This window comes from Aquarana catesbeiana, linkage group LG01 (assembly GCF_042186555.1).
Source record: "Aquarana catesbeiana isolate 2022-GZ linkage group LG01, ASM4218655v1, whole genome shotgun sequence".
Taxonomy (NCBI): Eukaryota; Metazoa; Chordata; class Amphibia; order Anura; family Ranidae; genus Aquarana; species Aquarana catesbeiana.
The window spans coordinates 17,438,153-17,457,493 of NC_133324.1; the positions used below are offsets into that span (position 1 = coordinate 17,438,153).

A 19,341-nucleotide genomic window follows, 5' to 3' on the forward strand; every position below is an offset into this window, starting at 1 on the left:
TCATATGTGGGCGGGACTTATGTATGCGTTCGCTTCTGCGTGCGAGCACACGAGGACAGGGGCACTTTAAAAGATTTTTTTTTTATTGTTAATTTTACTTTAGTTTTTTTAGTTTTACACTTTAAAAAAAAAAAAAAATTGATCACTTTTATTCCTATTACAAGGAATGTAAACATCCCTTGTAATAGGAATATGGCATGACAGGTCCTCTTTACAGTGAGATATGAGGTCAATAAGACCCCACATCTCACCTCTAGGCTGGAACAGCTGAAATAAAAAAAATAAAATAAACGATCTCGGCTTCCCAGCAGAGGCGGCGTCATTCGTTTGAATGCAGAGGCTGGGCGTGACGTCATAAAATCCCACCTCCGAGCGATCATAGAGACACCGGCGACCATCTGGTCCGCCGGAAATCTCTATCGTCACCATCCGGGGCCAACGGATCCTGTGTCCGACTCACCGATCGCTGCGGTAAATCGGTACAAGCACCAGAGGGCGGCGGGAGGGGGGGCGTCCCCTCTCGCCGCCCATAAGAACGATCAAGCGGCAGAACAGCCACTATCATCATTCTTATGGTGTAGAAAATCGACGGCTATCTGAATGATGTCTGTAGCTGCACCCATCATTCAGATATACCCGCACAAAGTCAAGGACGTCATATGACCTACCTTGGGCGGGAAGTGGTTGAAATGTGAAAATGTATTTATACTAGTATTCTGGGGTCAATCCACCGAAATTACATTTCAGTTATAGGTGGTGCCTGCTGGTGTCCTCTATAGTGCACTATTACACTATTACATAATACTGTACTTTCACATTTTTTTTTTTCCATCCTTTTATTGTATCCTAGATCTGCTGGTCTCCTGCAGCCTCTCCTGACAACATGCACTCCAGAGATGGATGCATGGCATTTCTCAGAGCGGCCTTCTTGATGGTGACAACAGCGGATCATACTTGAGTAATGTCCACCTGTAGTCTCCATCAGAAACCCAAGTGATAGGATGACGAAAAGCACAATTGGGAGAACATGGCTGCACGGAAGCTGCTTTAAGGTGTATAGGGGGCACCCGCGCTACTGCGCGACGTCGGAGCCAATGCGCGTTGCCGGCGGCCGTGATGTCTGGCGACGACCCGCAATCACTCCTGAGAGAGACAGAACGGGGATCTGTGAATGAAAACAGACAGATCCTTATTCTGTTAGGGAAGTAGAGACAGATCTGCTGTTCCTGGTGATCAGGAACAGCAGTACACTCCCCCCACAGTTAGAAACACCTCCCTAGGGAACACCTAACCCCTTGATCGCCCCCTAGTGTTAATCCCTTTCCCTGACAGTGACATTTATACAGTAATCAGTGGCTATTTTTAGCACTGATCATTGTATAAATGTCACCGGTCCCAAAAAAGTGTCAATAGTGTCCGATCTGTCAGCCGCAATGTAGCAGTCCCGCTAAAAATCGCTGATCACCGCCATTACTAGTAAAAAAAATAATAATAAAAATGCCATAAATCTATCCGCTATTTTGTAGACGCTATAACTTTTGCGCAAACCAATCAATATATGCTTATTGCGATCTTTTTTTATGTAGAAGACATAGTGGCCTAAACTGATTATGAATTTTTTTTTTTTTTACATTTTTTTGGGGGGGGGGGGATATTTATTATAGCAAAAAGTAAAAAATATTATTATTATTTTTTTTTTTCAAAATTGTCGCAAAAATTAGCGCAAAAAATAAAAACCGCAGAGGTGATCAAATACCACCAAAAGAAAGCTCTATTTGTGGGAAAAAAAAGGATGTCAATTTTGTTTGGGTACAATGTCGCACGACCGCGCAATTGTCAGTTAAAGCGATGCAGTGCCGTTTCGCAAAAAAATTGCCCGGTCATTAAGGGGGAAAATCTTCCGGTCCTTAAGTGGTTAAGTACCATAGTTTGACACGGTTCCACAAGCATGCACAATTTTAAAGCGTGACATGTTAGGTATCTATTTACTCACCATACCATCATCTTTTATATTTTACCAAAAAATTGGGTTATATATTGTGTTTTTTGCCATAAAATTCATAAAAGTGTATTTTTCTCCCAAAAAAATTGCATGTGAAAAATTGCTGCACAAAAACCATGTTACCATAAAAAATTGCAACACCCAACATTTTATTCTCTAGGGCCTCTGCTTAAAAATATATATAATGTTTGGGGGAGCTGAGTAATTTTTCTAGCAAAAAAAATGATTTTTTTTTTTACATGTAGGAGAGCAATGTCAGAATTGGCCAGGGCTAGAAGTAGCTATTAAATGACTTCAGACCAGACTAATAGGGCGTACACACGGTCGGACTTTGTTCGGACATTCCGACAACAAAATCCTAGGATTTTTTCTGACGGATGTTGGCTCAAACTTGTCTTGCATACACACGGTCACACAAAGTTGTCAGAAAATCCGATCGTTCTAAACGTGGTGACGTAAAACACGTACGTCGGGACTATAAACGGGGCAGTAGCCAATAGCTTTCATCTCTTTATTTATTCTGAGCATGCGTGGCACTTTGTCCGTCGGATTTGTGTACACACGATCGGAATTTCCGACAACGGATTTTGTTGTCGGAAAATTTTATCTCCTGCTCTACAACTTTGTGTGTCGGAAGATCCGATGGAAAATGTGTGATGGAGCCCACACACGGTCGGAATTTCCGACAACATGCTCCGATCGGACATTTTCCATCGGAAAATCCGACCGTGTGTACGGGGCATTAGAACAGTTGATGCAACTTTACTTTAACATTTTGAGGTAAAGTTCAACATTTCAATGGAACGTCCCCTAATTAACTTGACTAGGCTGCCCAGACATACCTCATCAAGGTGGTAGTCTATGATTGGTGTTCCCCCAAAGCTTGACTGATATCCTGGCAGTTCCTCATGACGGTTTAATATGTTTTAAAGGCAGTGAGAGCCACCTGCCTGCCGCTGACTGGGCCGGGGCCTGCTATCTTGTGACGGCTTCCCAAGGGTTCAGGCTGAACTGGGTTTGGCCCAAACCTTAGCTCATCTCTGTTCAGAATTCATTGACGGGTATATGTTACCTGCAGGGGACCTCCTTCTGACCTACATATCACCTCCTTTATAGACTTGTATTAGAATGCACAACCCTATGACATGAACAAAAGTCTTTTTCTATGTTTTATTTTTGCAGGGGTTGAAGTTATGGAGACCCACCATCTATACGGCGCGATTGGCTCATCTGTGCTCTTTCCTGAAGTGAATGTTGGTAATGACACGGTTTATGACTTGATACGAGGCGATGGAGCCCATAAAGGCTATGTTGTGACATGTCATGGAGTCTGCAACGTGCGATTTCCGTACACCGAACGTGGCCACTTCTTCCAAAATAATGGAACTTTTCTTTTAAACAAGTTAAGAGCGGAGGACAGCGGAACTTTTGACTACAAGATCAACTTAAGCCTGAAGGGACGGATCCATCTCCGGGTGATGGGTGAGTGTGGTGTATAGGTGGCAGTCATGAAACATGGGAGAGGTTGGAAAGAGACACAAATATAGGCCAAAGCACTCCAAACCAGGGCCAGTAATGTAGAATGTGTTTCTGTTTTTGATGCCTTGGTTTTAACGAAGGACAACTGTTGTTTACCTCCAGTCTCCGCACCATCCCCAGGCTTTTCCCCCTCCCTCCTCTGTAGTTCCCCTAATGTGTTATATATTTTTTTAAATGCTTACCTTTTCTAAAGCTTTCAGGCCAGTCATGGGTCTTCTCCTCCACTTACTCTCTTGCCCCATGGTATGTGATATTTATTGATGCAGGGGGTGTAGTTAGCACCATTTTCTGCACCAGTACATTGTAAAGGACGTGCACATTGGTGACATCCCTTCAGCAAGTGTGCCCACTACTCCCTTAATTCATAACCCTCAACCATACCCCCCAACTTTTTGAGATGGAAACGAGGGACAGCTGTTAGCAAAAGCATGCGTGTGTGTGTGTATCATGTACTGTACCATTCCTGAGACTTTCCTGCAGGCGATCCCTTTATGAATTGTTAAAATAGTAATGAAAAAATAGTACACAGAGTCCAGCTCAAGTTTGTAAAATCACTACAGCAGCGCTATTGTCATAATAGTAGATGACCAGCTTTCATGTGAAAACACCACACAAGTAAGTTCAGTTGATAGATGGTGAGTAAAGTCCCAGAAGATACACAAGTGAAGATCCTATTACAGTAAAACGACAGTGCACCTCACACCAAAGTCTGTGCGTCACACTCCCCTTTGGGGTTCACACTCACCAGAGAGATGAACACATCAGGCATTGATATGTATGGGCAACCGTCAGCCTCAGTATCATGGAAATGGTCACACTTTGTCCTGCAATCTCCACCGGTACTCGGATAGAAGAGAGTTTCAAGTTCATCTCACGTTTATTGAAGTATTCAATCAGTACATTCTATCCATTTCCATCAGTAAGTATGCATATGAGGTTAACTAAATAACGATCACCATTTAACACTACCCAGGTAGTATAAGACTCACACAATAGGACGGCAGCATCCAACGCATACTTCCTGGTTCGTCACTTCCTGATTGTGGAAAGCACACATAGTTTCCAGTCGCCGCAAGGTCACCCACTGACGCGTTTCGTCATCACGACTTCCTCTGAGGGCGTGGCCTTACGGCGCGGCGTCCCGGACCTATATAACAGCCCACTGATATGCAGGGATTAACCCTGCGAGTGCGTTTAGCTCTAACCTCCACCGCACATCAATACTACAGCATGGGCAACATTCTAATATATACCCTATATAACACAGACATCGATTATATCTGCATATTATATATAGTGTCTACTGATTAACAATAAGTCAGCCTATCATGATACACTATTCTATATGTCAACCTCCTCCTGAGGACATAACGCAAAGGGCTAAGCTGTACCACTCGTTAAAAAATATTCATATATAATGATGCATTAAAATACAATAGATTCCTAAAATTCCTACCAGAACAAACTAAAATGATTTATTACTAGTAAGTGTTAAAACTAATAATAAGCAATGATTAAATAAGATTAAAATGAAAGGCCATCCGCAATCTAGAAACTTATTACAAAACTAAAAACAAAACTAATAGCAAGAAACACCTTACAGTGCGGAACAGAGAACTGGAGTAATACTCAATAATGTGATAATCAGTACAATATAACTCCACAATATCAGCAAATGAATTACTAATATAGTGTTAAGATTACTCTTCATGCAGTGTGAAGGTGGGACCAGATCTGAGGCCAGAAGCTACGGTAATTTATATGAGGAGGGCAGAATTAAAATACAGGAGCGAGGATAAAATGAACGAGAATAGGATAGGATAGCAGGATCTTGTGCAAGGAGCAAACTGACTTACTGCAGGATTATACCAGCCATGAGAAATGTGTACACAGAGGGAAATGAGCCCAGAATAAATGAAAGAAACTTATCAGGAACAAAGGTGAAGTGTCCCGGAAAGGAGCGCAAGGTTATGGGACTGAAGAGGGCTTGATATATTGCAGTAAAGAGGAGAGCCAACACAAAGCTGGAGAGGCTGGAACAGAGCAGATGGAGAATGATAGCCTGAAGCTTCTGGCTGGCCGGGCCCCCCTGTTAACTGACGGGTCTCCGGCCCCCTACAGGAGGACCGGTGGTACCCCCTTATTGGCGGCCCTGCTGGTATACTTTAGAAGACACCACTCCCACTCCCAGTTGTGCAGCTCTTTGAGGCCATTACTGCTGGGGCTGTACCAGCTCCACCAATCCAGCAGTTCATGTCACCTCTCTCCCAATGACCCTCCCATGGTTGCTATGGGGTACAGGAAATGCTCTCCTCCAACCACTGTACTTACTGTTATTCTCCTGAGGTAACTCAACCATGGATTGACTCCTCTATTCCCCCATCAACACAAACAGTGTTGATAGGGGAATCCCTCACGCTGAGCCATTGTCCTCTCCCAGTGGGTAAGCCGTCCCCACCAAGAGAAGACAGTGATTATTGCAAGCAGCTATAACAGCTGCTAGCAGTAATTACACATAAAAATCTGGCAGGCTGGTTGTTCCCAAGTTGATTGATCACCTTGGGTACATTCAACCCAACCCAAATGCTATGGTTAAGCAGGAACCAGCCGACATTCAAACCGTCTACGGCCAGCTTAAGAGTCAATAGAGTCCTCAGATTCCCAACCCCTCAGGGAATCCCGACTGGTCCCCCCCCCCCCCCCAGATGGGGGCACAGGCCAACAGAGTAACAGCCTACATCTTACCAGTGTTACCCAGCAGCTCCCCCAGGCCATGTCAGTGAGCCCCTTTTATGTAGATCCCTGGAAAATTGGTGGGAAAACCTAGCCAATCCATTCCTCAGAACCATCACACATCTACATCGTAACAATGTGCACCTGGCTGATTCCTAAAAGTATGCTGCAGGTATGTACAGTAGGTAGATGAGGAGTATCCAGCAGGTATATAGTTTGGAGAATGCGGCAAGTATGTAGGTAGATAGGGAGTATCCTGCAGGTATGTCGGAGGTCTGCTGCAGGTATGTAGGTAGGTGGGAGAAAGTCACAGGTATGCAGCCACAACATCTTAAAACTTGTAAGCTCTAATACATCACATTTTTGTTCTTGGGTTTTCATAGATTTTAGATAGCACTATTGATAACAAATGTTCAGCTAATGTTCCAGGCGGGGAATGTTTCTAGAACTTGCTGTTGATATGTTTCGTATTTTTTTTTTTTTCTCTTTTTTTTTTTCTCTGCAGCTCCGGTGAAGGAACCGGTCTTGCTGAAACAAGAGGCGATAGTAAACGGTAGCCAATGTCTGGTCACCTTCACATGCCAAGCTGAGGGCGATGGTCCATTCAACTTCACACTACTCAGGAATAATAATGAGAAAATACAAAATGTCACCAGCCTGTACAACTCCAGCTCTCTGTCTATGGATGGCTGGCATCCCGGTATATTCTCCTGTATGGTGGCAAATGCGATCAGCTTCCAGACATCCTCTGGTATTGAACTTCTACCTCCAGGTACATTATTCCTATGCTGTAAGACTGAAACTGGTTGCTTACTGTAACACAGGCCCTAAAGCTGAAGTGTAGTTTACCCCTATAATACCTTCCCTCGTTCCCACCTCTTCCCCTTCTTCAACATGCAATTACAATTCTGCTGTGAAATCATTTTGTTTTAAAGAAATACTTCTTTTGAGACCCAATGAGGTAATCACTAGGTCCGTCTGATGCTCTTTGCTCTGAGTTTGGTGGGAGAGTCCCATGAAAAAACACATTCCTGGCATCCATGTAGGCTCCTCCCTGCTGGCCACTGGGTGCTAAAGACTGTAGATGTGCAATCTGCTGATCAGTTGACTGTGAATGCACATCTAAAGGGATGCCGGGGATGGGTTCTTTCATAGGATTGAAGGCCAAAAAAGCTGTGAGGGATGGGCAACGACAGTATAGATCAGAAGAAAAGGGGTTGATGATGACTGAAATCATACAGACAGGAAATGAAGGCAGGCTCTTGAGAGCTCATCATTGCCCCATCATTGGTGTCAGTGTAAGGAATAGTACCCTATTACTGGATGCAATGGTGCCCCATCATTGGTATTAATGGAAGGAATAGCACCCCATCATTGGTTTCACTGGAAGGAATAGTGCCCCATCATTGCTATCAGTGGAACGAATAGTACCCTATTGCTGGAAGGAATGATGCCTCATCATTGGTATTAATGGAAGGAATAGCACCCCATCATTGGTTTCACTGGAAGGAATAGTGCCCCGTCATTGGTACCAGTGGAAGGAAAAGTGCCCCATAATTGGTGTCAGTGGAAGGAATAGTGCCCCGTCATTGGTACCAGTGGAAGGAATAGTGCCCCATCTTTGGTATCAGTGGGAGTAATAGTGCGCAATGTTTGGTATCAGTTGGAAGAACTATGCCTTGTATCAGTGGCGGAATAGTTCCCCATCATTGGTATCAGTGGGAGGAATCAGGGCCCTCTTTAACGCGGGGCAAAAGGGGCAGCTGCCCAGGGCCCTGTCATTGTTGAGGGGCCCAAAGCAGCTGTTTCTTGAGCCCCTTGGCATGGGTAGTCCAGGACTGGGAGCAAGGAGAAGCGAGAGCCCGGGAGGAAAAAGAGCTTCCCGACCACCAGAAGGTGAGGAGCGGCAGGCGCAACCCCGATGCGGCGGCGCCACCCAGAGGCTGGATTCCTCCAACCACCTCTCCAAGCTTGGACAGTGGCCCAGAGGACAGGCGGATCGGGCCCCCCGGGGACCGGCGGGAGGTGCATGCACATGCAGACAGGGACTGCTAGTGCTACCCGGGACAGTCCCCAATCTAGGAAGTATCTGCTGGAACGAGCAGAGCACCCCCATCCTCACCACCCAGAAGGAGAAGGGCCCTGCCTGCTGCTGTCCAACGTGAACGTCCTGTGGAAGGAGGTACCAGGCATCATACACACCAATACACAGACTGTGACAGGGGGTGCACAGAAGGGACTGCAGCCAGGTCTAAAGCCCCCTCTCTCATCCTCCCCTCTCACCCCTCTCTCATTCTCATCCCCCCTCTCTAATCCCCAATCCCTTCTCTCATCCCCAAACTCCCTCTCTCATTCCCCCCTCTCTCTTATCCCCAATCCCCTCTTTCTCTTTCATCCCCAATCCCCTCACTCTTTCTCTCTTATCCCCAATCCCCCCTCTCTCTCATCCCCAACTTCCCCTATCTCTCTCATCCCCTCCCCTCTCACTCCCCCAATCCCTTCTCTCTCACCCCCAATCCCCTTTCTCTCATCCCCAATCCCCTCTCTCTGATCCCCAATCTCACCCCCTCTCTCTTCCACTCACCCCCTCTCTCCGAAAGACAAAACCAGAGAAAATCGGCAGGTCAACTCAGCAACCCTATCTCTTCCAACTCTTTCTCTCACCCTCTCTTTTTCACTCACCCCCCTTCCCTCTAACTACCCCCCCCCCTCTTTCGCCACTTCTCTCTTACCACCCTAGCTCACCCTCTCTCTCTCTAACCCCCACTTACACTGATCACACCCTCCAATCTCCCCCTCCCCATGCCACTGATACCAATCCACCACCACTGCCCACACCCCCCTAGCCCCAGCAACCAATGGGTGAGCGGTAATAATGTGCAGTAACCTCTAGCAACCAAAACCAATCAACAAGCAGAAATGATGTGCTGTAACCTCCAGCAACTAATCAGTGAGCAGTAATGTTATGCTTTAACCTCTGGCAACCAATCACAATTGCTGCCTGATCTGCTGCACTAAACTGATTTGGAGTTTAGCTGCTATTTACTGTATGTTTCAAAGCAGGTGGAGAGCAAAATTGCATTGGGGGGCCCGAAAAAAATGTTTGCCCAGGGTCCAATCAATATTAAAGATGGTCCTGGGAGGAATAGTGCCCCATCATTAGTGTCTGTGGGAGGGATAGTGCTCTCCATCTTTGGTGTCAGTGGGAGGAATAGTGTTCCATTATTGTTTGTTGTGGGGAAATAAAATGTTTTTAACAGGATTACGCTATGGAATTTGTCTCTTTCCTTCCCCTATGATTTGAAATGAGCACTATCTCTAGATGATCCATATCCATTGATGCAGCTGGTCCTGGGAAATCGGTTATAAAGGTTCTAAACAAGTAGTATTTGCTTGCCTATTGTCTTATACCATCTGGTAAGAATTTTATTCAGAGGGGGATGTGAGTACTCGCCTTTCTCTTCACATGTGGTGGTGTCGGTGGCAGTTTGCAATCTCTGCTAATACGAATTAACCCCGTTCTGTATCTGCCTGTGGACTTAAATGTTGCTCAAATTATGGACTTTTGCATATTTGCACTGATGTGATCTTTTATTGCATGAATATCTATGTTTGATATTTTTAACCTTGATTTTATTATTTAGGTTTTTTAAGCGCTGCCTATATTTGTTTCTTTTTTATTATCTCTTTGAACCCTGGTGCGGGTTTTAAGGTAGCAGCTGTTGCCTTAAATTGGCTATATATTACTATATTGTTCTATTGTTCTATTTCACCTTAACCATATAAGAAATAGGCGCTGTTTTCTCTCTATATATTTTTTTGCTAAATAGTGCCCCATTGTTGGTATCAGTGGGAAGAATAGTGCCCCATCATTGGTATTAGTGGGAGGAATAGTGCCCCATCATTGGTATCTATCAGTGTGAGGAATAGTGCCCCATCACTGGTATCTATCAGTGGGAGGAATAGTGTCCCATCATTGGTATTAGTGGGAGGAATAGTGTCCCATCATTGGTATTAGTGGGAGGAATAGTGTCCCATCATTGGTATCAGTGTGAGGAATAGTGCCCCATCACTGGTATCTATCAGTGGGAGGAATAGTGTCCCATCATTGGTATTAGTGGGAGGAATAGTGTCCCATCATTGGTATTAGTGGGAGGAATAGTGCCCCATCATTGGTATCTATCAGTGGGAGGAATAGTGCCCCATCACTGGTATCTATCAGTGGGAGGAATAGTTCCCCATCATTGGTATCTATCAGTGGAAGGAATAGTGCCCCATCACTGGTATCTATCAGTGGAAGGAATAGTGCCCCATCACTGGTATCTATCAGTGGGAGGAATAGTTCCCCATCATTGGTATCAGTGGGAGGAATAGTTCCCCATCATTGGTATCAGTGGGAGGAATAGTGTCCCATCATTGGTATCAGTGGGAGGAATAGTGTCCCATCATTGGTATCAGTGGGAGGAATAGTGTCCCATCATTGGTGTCAGTCTGAGGAATAGTGTCCCATCATTGGTATCTATCAGTAGGAGGAATAGTGTCCCATCATTCGTATCTATCAGTGGAAGGAATAGTGTCCCATCGTTGGTATCTATCAGTGGGAGGAATAGTGCCCCATCATTGGGGTCAGTGGGAGGAATAGTGCCCCATCATTGGTGTCAGTGGGAGGAATAGTGTCCCATCATTGGTATCAGTGGGAGGAATAGTGTCCCATCATTGGTGTCAGTGGGAGGAATAGTGTCCCATCATTGGTATCAGTGGGAGGAATAGTGTCCCATCATTGGTGTCAGTGGGAGGAATAGTGTCCCATCATTGGTATCTATCAGTGGGAGGAATAGTGTCCCATCATTGGTATCAGTAGGAGGAATAGTGTCCCATCATTAGTATCTATCAGTGGAAGGAATAGTGTCCCATCATTGGTATCTATCAGTGGGAGGAATAGTGCCCCATCATTGGTGTCAGTGGGAGGAATAGTGCCCCATCATTGGTGTCAGTGGGAGGAATAGTGTCCCATTATTGGTGTCCGTGGGAGGAATAGTGTCCCATCATTGGTATCTATCAGGGGGAGGAATAGTGTCCCATCATTGGTATCTATCAATGGAAGGAATAGTGTCCCATCATTGGTATCAGTGGGAGGAATAGTGTCCCATGATTGGTATCTATCAGTGGGAGGAATAGTGTCCCATCATTGGTATCTATCAGTGGGAGGAATAGTGTCCCATCATTGGTATCTATCAGTGGGAGGAATAGTGTCCCATCATTGGTATCTATCAGTGGGAGGAATAGTGTCCCATCATTGGTATCTATCAGTGGGAGGAATAGTGCTCCATCATTGGTATCTATCAATGGAAGGAATAGTGCCCCAAGGGCTGGATAAAGTCAAGAAAAGGGCCACCTCAGGCCTGCAGGTCCACAGTTTGGAGACCAGTGGATTAGATCATTTCCCTTTTAAATACATAATAATTGCTGAATTGTTTTCTCCATTTTACCTTTAATGGATTATGGGTGAATGGATACAATTTTGTACATGTTATTCTGCTTTAATAAAAAATAGTAAATGTAGTTTTGACTTGTTTGGCTCTGTTCCTTGGAGTGTGAAGCCCCACCGAGTCATTGCATTCTTTGTGTTCCTCTCTAGTAACCCTGAAGGAGATGGTAATAAGGCTGATTGTGATCGCTTTCCTGTGTCACTGGTTCTTTGCCTTGTGCATCCTATCTAAGGAATTTATTTACAAGAAGTTGAGAAAAGAGAAGCAGAAAGACGAGGACAATACAAAGAAGACTCTACAGAGCGATGCTCATCAACATCGTGGTCCTGAACATCGTGACACCGTTAACAGTACCGACGGCTCGCATTCCATCTGCCCACTTACCAAGTGGAGGTGTCCAAATCACAACCGTTCTACAGGTTGGTTCAATAAAAGCCATGCATTTAAATCTGTGGGGGCCACCCACTTAGGGCCCTGGTCCATGCAATTCATGCCTTTCCGAACTACTGTAAATGTGCAGTAACTTAAATACAGTTGAGGCTGTGATCCAGAGTCTGATGTGATTGGCTCAGTTTCTCTGTACAGCACTTCAGTATACGTTAGAGCTATATAAATGTATAATAATAATAGTGTGTGACTGTGGGGGGCATTAGAGTGTAAGCTCTTCTGGTACAGAGACTGGTGGGACTGACTCAGTGTTCTCTGTACAGCACTGTGGCATAGGTCAGAGCTATAAAAAAATGTATAATAATATTGTGATCTACCTATTCAGATCAGATGTTGCTTTTCATTAAAGTTTGTTTATGCTTTTTCTTTGATTTAGTGGACAAGATACTCTGCCTGATCAACAGAATCTTCACTATTGCAGACAATTTTCTCGGGTTCCTAAAAGAGTGTGCTGTGCTGATCATCTGTCTGGATGGTAAGAAAATCGGTCTCTGTCAGAGCTTTGCAATGACTCCAGTGAGACTCAAAACTTTTTTTTAGAGTACATAGATACTAAATAGGTGCCTGGAAAATTGCGAAAGATTATGCATTATTGGCCATAAAACTGCTTAAAACCTGCAGAACATTATATATATTCTGAACACAGAGGGTATATAGAATAAAAATATAGTTGCAAAATGGGAAGGCTCCCCCAGGGTTTTTTTTTTAGCAGCAAGGTAAGTAATTCAATAGAGTGATATACAGTGGGGACGGAAAGTATTCAGACCCCCTTAAACTTCTCACTCTTTGTTATATTGCAGCCATTTGCTAAAATCATTTAGGGTTCCTTTTTTTTCCTCATTAATGTACACACAGCACCCCATATTGACAGAAAAACACAGAATTGTTGACATTTTTGCAGATTTATTAAAAAAGAAAAACTGAAATATCACATGGTCCTAAGTATTCAGACCCTTTGCTCAGTATTTAGTAGAAGCCCCCTTTTGATCTAATACAGCCATGAGTCTTTTTGGGAAAGATGCAACAAGTTTTTCACACCTGGATTTGGGGATCCTCTGCCATTCCTCCTTGCAGATCCTCTCCAGTTCTGTCAGGTTGGATGGTAAACGTTGGTGGACGGCCATTTTTAGGTCTCTCCAGAGATGCTCAAATGGGTTTAAGTCAGGGCTTTGGCTGGGCCATTCAAGAACAGTCACGGAGTTGTGAAGCCACTCCTTCATTATTTTAGCTGTGTGCTTAGGGTCATTGTCTTGTTGGAAGGTAAACCTTCGGCCCAGTCTGAGGTCCTGAGCACTCTGGAGGTTTTCATCCAGGATATCCCTGTACTTGGCCGCATTCATCTTTCCCTCGATTGCAACCAGTCGTCCTGTCCCTGCAGCTGAAAAACACCCCCGCAGCATGATGCTGCCACCACCATGCTTCACTGTTGGGACTGTATTGGACAGGTGATGACCAGTGCCTGGTTTTCTCCACACATACCGCTTAGAATTAACGCCAAAAAGTTCTATCTTGGTCTCATCAGACCAGAGAATCTTATTTCTCACCATCTTGGAGTGCTTCGGGTGTTTTTTTAGCAAACTCCATGTGGGCTTTCATGTGTCTTGCACTGAGGAGAGGCTTCCATCGGCCACTCTGCCATAAAGCCCCGACTGGTGGAGGGCTGCAGTGATGGTTGACTTTCTACAACTTTCTCCCGACTGCATCTCTGGAGCTCAGCCACAGTGATCTTTGGGTTCTTCTTTACCTCTCTCATCAAGGCTCTCCTCCCCCGATAGCTCAGTTTGGCTGGACGGCCAGCTCTAGGAAGGGTTCTGGTCGTCCCAAACGTCTTCCATTTAAGGATTATGGAGGCCACTGTGCTCTTAGGAACCTTAAGTGCAGCAGAAATTTTTTTGTAACCTTGGCCAGATCTGTGCCTTGCCACAATTCTGTCTCTGAGCTCTTCAGGCAGTTCCTTTGACCTCATGATTCTCATTTGCTCTGACATGCACTGTGAGCTGTAAGGTCTTATATAGACAGGTGTGTGGCTTTCCTAATTAAGTCCAATCAGTATAATCAAACACAGCTGGACTCAAATGAAGGTGTAGAACCATCTCAAGGATGATCAGAAGAAATGGACAGCACCTGAGTTAAATATGAGTGTCACAGCAAAGGGTCTGAATGCTTAGGACCATGTGATATTTCAGTTGCAAAAGTGTCAACAATTCTGTGTTTTTCTGTCAATATGGGGTGCTGTGTGTACATTAATGAGGAAAAAATGAACTTAAATGATTTTAGCAAATGGCTGCAACATAACAAACAGTGAAAAATTTAAGGGGGTCTGAATACTTTCTGTCCCCACTTTATATATAGAAAAGGTATTTTATTCATTTGTACACAAGATAATACCATGGTAGTTAAAATATGAGCTCTGGTAGGAGAATAAAAGCAATTCCAAATACAAAGATTGTAAACAAAAAATTATACATAACATTACATATCAGAAAGTCAATTGTATTTACAAGTCTGACGCGTTTCGACCCATATATTGGGGTCTTCTTCAGAGGATTAGTTTGCTAATGAATTAATGTATTCGGAAAAGAGGTCTCCTACACAGAAATCCCTTAAAACCTTGTCAGGAATGATCCTGCACACTCCCCGGTCAGATGGCAACCAGGAGAGAGACAGCACCTCAGAGGTATGGCTTACAAGGAGTCACACGTGTAAGTGCCCCTCAGGGCGTGACAGGCAAAGAGGACCGCACCTGTAGCAGATACCCAGATTGTAGTTAAATAATAGGTCTAAGAATGGATGTACAAACTCCATAAAATCAAAAATATATAAACAGGTGGTCAGAGTAGTCAAAGCAAGAACTGTATGAATGTTGTAATCTTTTGTTTATATATTGTATACATCAAATGAGAGTAAAAATCAAAAATGAGTGATGGAGAGAAAAGAGCAACTGGCGAGTGTTGCATATGAGGGTAAAAGAAGTGAAAAAAGTGAGAGAGAGAGATATTTGCAATTTTTTTATATTGTTAAATTGTATATATTTTCAGGAAAAAATACACCAAAATGAATTTCAGTGCACGCAAATGCCATATCATACTTATTTTTTGTGAAAAAAGTTCTGTGGAGTAAATAGATACCAAATATGTCCGTACAAATCACATATGATTCTTTTCCACATTGGTTTTAACATTTCACAAAACATCTAAGTAAATGTAATGCCGCGTACACACGACCGGACTTTACGGCATACTTTGCCCGGCGGACTTTTCGACGGACTTTCCGAATGAACGAACTTGCCTACACACGATCAACTAAAGTCCAACGGATTTGTACGTGATGATGTACAACCGGACTAAAACAAGGAAGTTCATAGCCAGTAGCCAATAGCTGCCCTAGCGTCGATTTCTGTCCATTGGACTAGCATACAGACGAGCGGACTTTTCAACCGGACTCGAGTCCGGGGGATAGATTTGAAACATGTTTCAAATCTAAGTCCGTCAAACTTTTGAGAAAACAAAGTCGGCTGGAGCCCACAAACGGTCGAATTGTCCGACTAAATCCGGTACGCCGGACCAAGTATGCTGTAAAGTCCGATCGTGTGTACGCAGCATTACACATTTAATCACCAAGCCTTTTTTCTGAGATTTGGTGTTTATAAGTTAAAAACTTTTTTTTTTTTTTTTGCTAGAAAATTACTTAGAACCCCCAAACATTATATATATTTTTTTCTAACACCCTAGAAAATAAAATGACGGTCCTTGCAATACTTTCTGTCACACCGTATTTGCATAGCGGTCTTACAAGCGCACTTTATATATATATATATATATACAATTTTAGGGTTGTGGGGAATTTGGGATAGGGAGGCTCTGTACAGGGTGGGTAGGGGAAATTTGGTGGGAATGTCATTTTTGTAAACTGGCCTCTGTGATATGCACTCTGAACCCTGTACCCTGTGTGTAACACACTCCTGAACCTTGTACCCTGTGTGTAACACACTCCTGAACCCTGTACCCTGTGTGTAACTTACTCCTGAACCCTGTACCCTGTGTGTAACACACTCCTGAACCCTGTACCCTGTGTGTAACACACTCCTGATCCCTGTGTGTAACACAATGTTGACCCCTGTACCCTGTGTGTAATGCACTTCTGAACCCTGCACCCTGTGTGTAATGCACTTCTGAACCCTGCACCCTGTGTGTAATGCACTTCTGAACCTCTCACTGTATACACGTTTTTGTACATTTCATGTTCCTGACCACTGCACTCTGTATGCTGGGCTGTATATGAAATAATCCTAACCACTGCACTCTGTACCCTGGGCTGTATATGGCAAACTCCTGACCACTGCACTCTGTACCCTGGGCTGTATATGGCAAACTCCTGACCACAGCACTCTGTACCCTGGGCTGTATATGACATAATCCTGACCACTGCACTCTGTACCCTATGCTGTATATGGCGAACTCCTGACCACTGCACTCTGTACCCTGGGCTGTATATGACATAATCCTGGCCACTGCACTCTGTACCCTATGCTGTATATGGCAAACTCCTGACCACTGCACTTTGTACCTTGGGCTGTATATGGAAAACTCCTGACCACTGCACTCTGTACCCTGGGCTGTATATGGCAAACTCCTGACCACAGCACTCTGTACCCTGGGCTGTATATGACATAATCCTGACCACTGCACTCTGTACCCTATGCTGTATATGGCGAACTCCTGACCACTGCACTCTGTACCCTGGGCTGTATATGACATAATCCTGGCCACTGCACTCTGTACCCTATGCTGTATATGGCAAACTCCTGACCACTGCACTTTGTACCTTGGGCTGTATATGGAAAACTCCTGACCACTGCACTCTGTACCCTGGGCTGTATATGGAAAACTCCTGACCACTGCACTCTGTACCCTGGGCTGTATATGGCAAACTCCTGACCACTGCACTCTGTACCCTGGGCTGTATATGACATAATCCTGACCACTGTACACTTAATGCTATGTTTTACATTACATGAAGTGTTTATTGTCTTAACAGTTGCTGGTTGCTAAGTAGTCACTGACCATTCTGTGAAGTTCTTCTTTAAGGTGAGCTGAAAATCATAGGTAATGGAAGAGTTTACTATTTTCTTGAAATAATTGTGCTGATTGTTGTATGTGTCTCACTTTGTGGCAGAGAAACGAAGGCCTATTGTGTGGTTACAAGGACTGCGGCACACGTAGCTCAGCCTGTTCCTTTAAGACCCATTGTTTGGCCACACTCACTATTTGGCACACTACTCTGCGGGGGGGGGGGGGGGGGGGGGTTCTGCACCAATTTCCTGGCAAATAAACTCCTGCTATTAATTGCTATTGATAAGAAAGATTGGAGTAGTCATTTGTTCCTAAGAAAGGGTGGCAATATTATCATTATTCTGGTTTCCCCTGACCCGTACACCGCCCCCCCCCAGTCAGCACCCAATATTGATATACTACTGGTGGAGAAGTGGGGGTCAGATCAGACCATTTACCAAGAGAGTGATCTGAGCTCCGGGGCGCCCCTACCTCTGCAATATGATCACATTTGCATTGTGTGCTGATTCATGCAGTCAGGTGATCCTGCAGAGGACATTTTTGGGTTGCATGCTATGTGTCCCCTGGTGTAAGGAAGGGCATGCCAATAGATGAGATGGCTCCTCTGGACAGATTTCTGTGCACAGGCTAATACATGTTCCCTTTCGTGCTTGCAGCAATTGAGCACTAGCTAATGTTCATGCGCATACCCGTGCGCACGCTCATACGCGTCTGCGCCAGCGCTTACGTGCCCTTGTGACAGATGTTGATGCCAAACAGGCTATTTAAACTGGGCCAGTGCTCAGGATCAGATTCTTTGTCTTCAGCTTCCTGTGTATCCTGTGATCCTGTATCCTGATTCCAGTTGCTGACCTGGCTTGTCTTGACCAATCTCTGATCTCCGCCTGCACTGACCTCAGCTTGTCCCCCTCGACCTCGGCTTCTGTCTGCTCCACTGGCTTCTGCTTTACTGATCAGTTCCAGACCCGGCTTGTTCCCTGACCATGCTCCTGCCTATGCCTTGTGCTCGATCCATCATATCTGTGTATGACCCGGCCTGCCTGACTCTATTGCCTGCTGTCCTCAGGACCTGCCTACCACGCTGCTATTCCGGCTGACTTACTATCTGCTACCAGCAGCCATCTCAGCTGTCTGCTGTCGCCAGTGCCAGCCTGCCTTAGTCTGCTGCCTACCAGCTTGCCTGCTACTGGAGTCTTCTGATGGCTTCACCTGCCCTGCTGCTAGCAAGACCTATAGGTACCAGTGACTCCTGGTGCTCAATTTTCTTGGGGGGGTGGCCCCCTCAGCCAGCCACCCCACCCATCCAGGTCACGGCTTTCCCCCTGCGTCTCCTCACGAGTCCCGACAGTTGCTTCTCCTCCTGGCCAATCGGGATTTAGGACGCAGGGCCAATCGGGATCTTAGAACTCCTGGACAATCGGGTCTCAGGACCCGCTTCCTGATTGGCCAGGAGGAGAAAGAGGAAGACATTAGCGAATAATAATTTGCTAACGTCACACAACTGGGTGGGCTCCGGGCACTGTGCTCTGCTCCTGGAGCACACCCTTTTTGAAGCCAATTAAAATCAAGCTCTAATCACGTTCTTCTGAAAAAACATTGGAATCCATTCGTCCAGCGCCCTGCATGTAGATTAGGGGCCGGGCCCATGGATTGGAGGGGCAGCGCCCCTAATGGAGCGGCCGCCACTGTATTGCTTGAGAGTGTGTTTTTTTTTTCCTTGGGAGAGTGCATGTGATCAGCACAGGGCCAATCAGCACTGTCCAGACAGAGGGTCAGGAGTCCTGCATCCTGATAGTACAAAATATTTTACAGCGCACACATACAAGAATGACATTTCCTGCAGGGCTAGTTAAAAACACCTGAACATATTTAAAAAATACGGGGGGTTTGGTCACACTATATGGTCATATAGTTCTAAGCCCACTTACTGCGACAAAGTACCCCGAATTAGTGGGTCCTACACTAGTAATAGAATGAAAGATCCTTTGTCTCAACCATGGGAGCTAAACTCCTCTATGTGGGAGAACTGAAGGGGATACATCCTAAACACTGGTGGCCA

At 45.0% G+C, this 19,341-nt stretch overlaps 1 protein-coding gene across 5 annotated transcripts in view; it reads left to right on the forward strand.

The window, feature by feature from the left end:
- LOC141130158 (uncharacterized) overlaps positions 1-19,341 on the forward strand; it is a 71,809-nt gene that overhangs the window by 19,502 nt on the left and 32,966 nt on the right. For all 5 annotated transcript variants that reach the window (XR_012242023.1, XR_012242017.1, XM_073618110.1 and 2 more), the window contains exons 2-5: positions 3,185-3,484; positions 6,780-7,046; positions 11,913-12,182; positions 12,587-12,685. Coding sequence is in view for 3 of the 5 variants with exons in the window: in XM_073618110.1 (XP_073474211.1) it covers positions 3,185-3,484; positions 6,780-7,046; positions 11,913-12,182; positions 12,587-12,685 (936 nt within the window). In the remaining 2 variants the exon portion in view is untranslated. The remainder of the gene's footprint in view (positions 1-3,184; positions 3,485-6,779; positions 7,047-11,912; positions 12,183-12,586; positions 12,686-19,341) is intronic.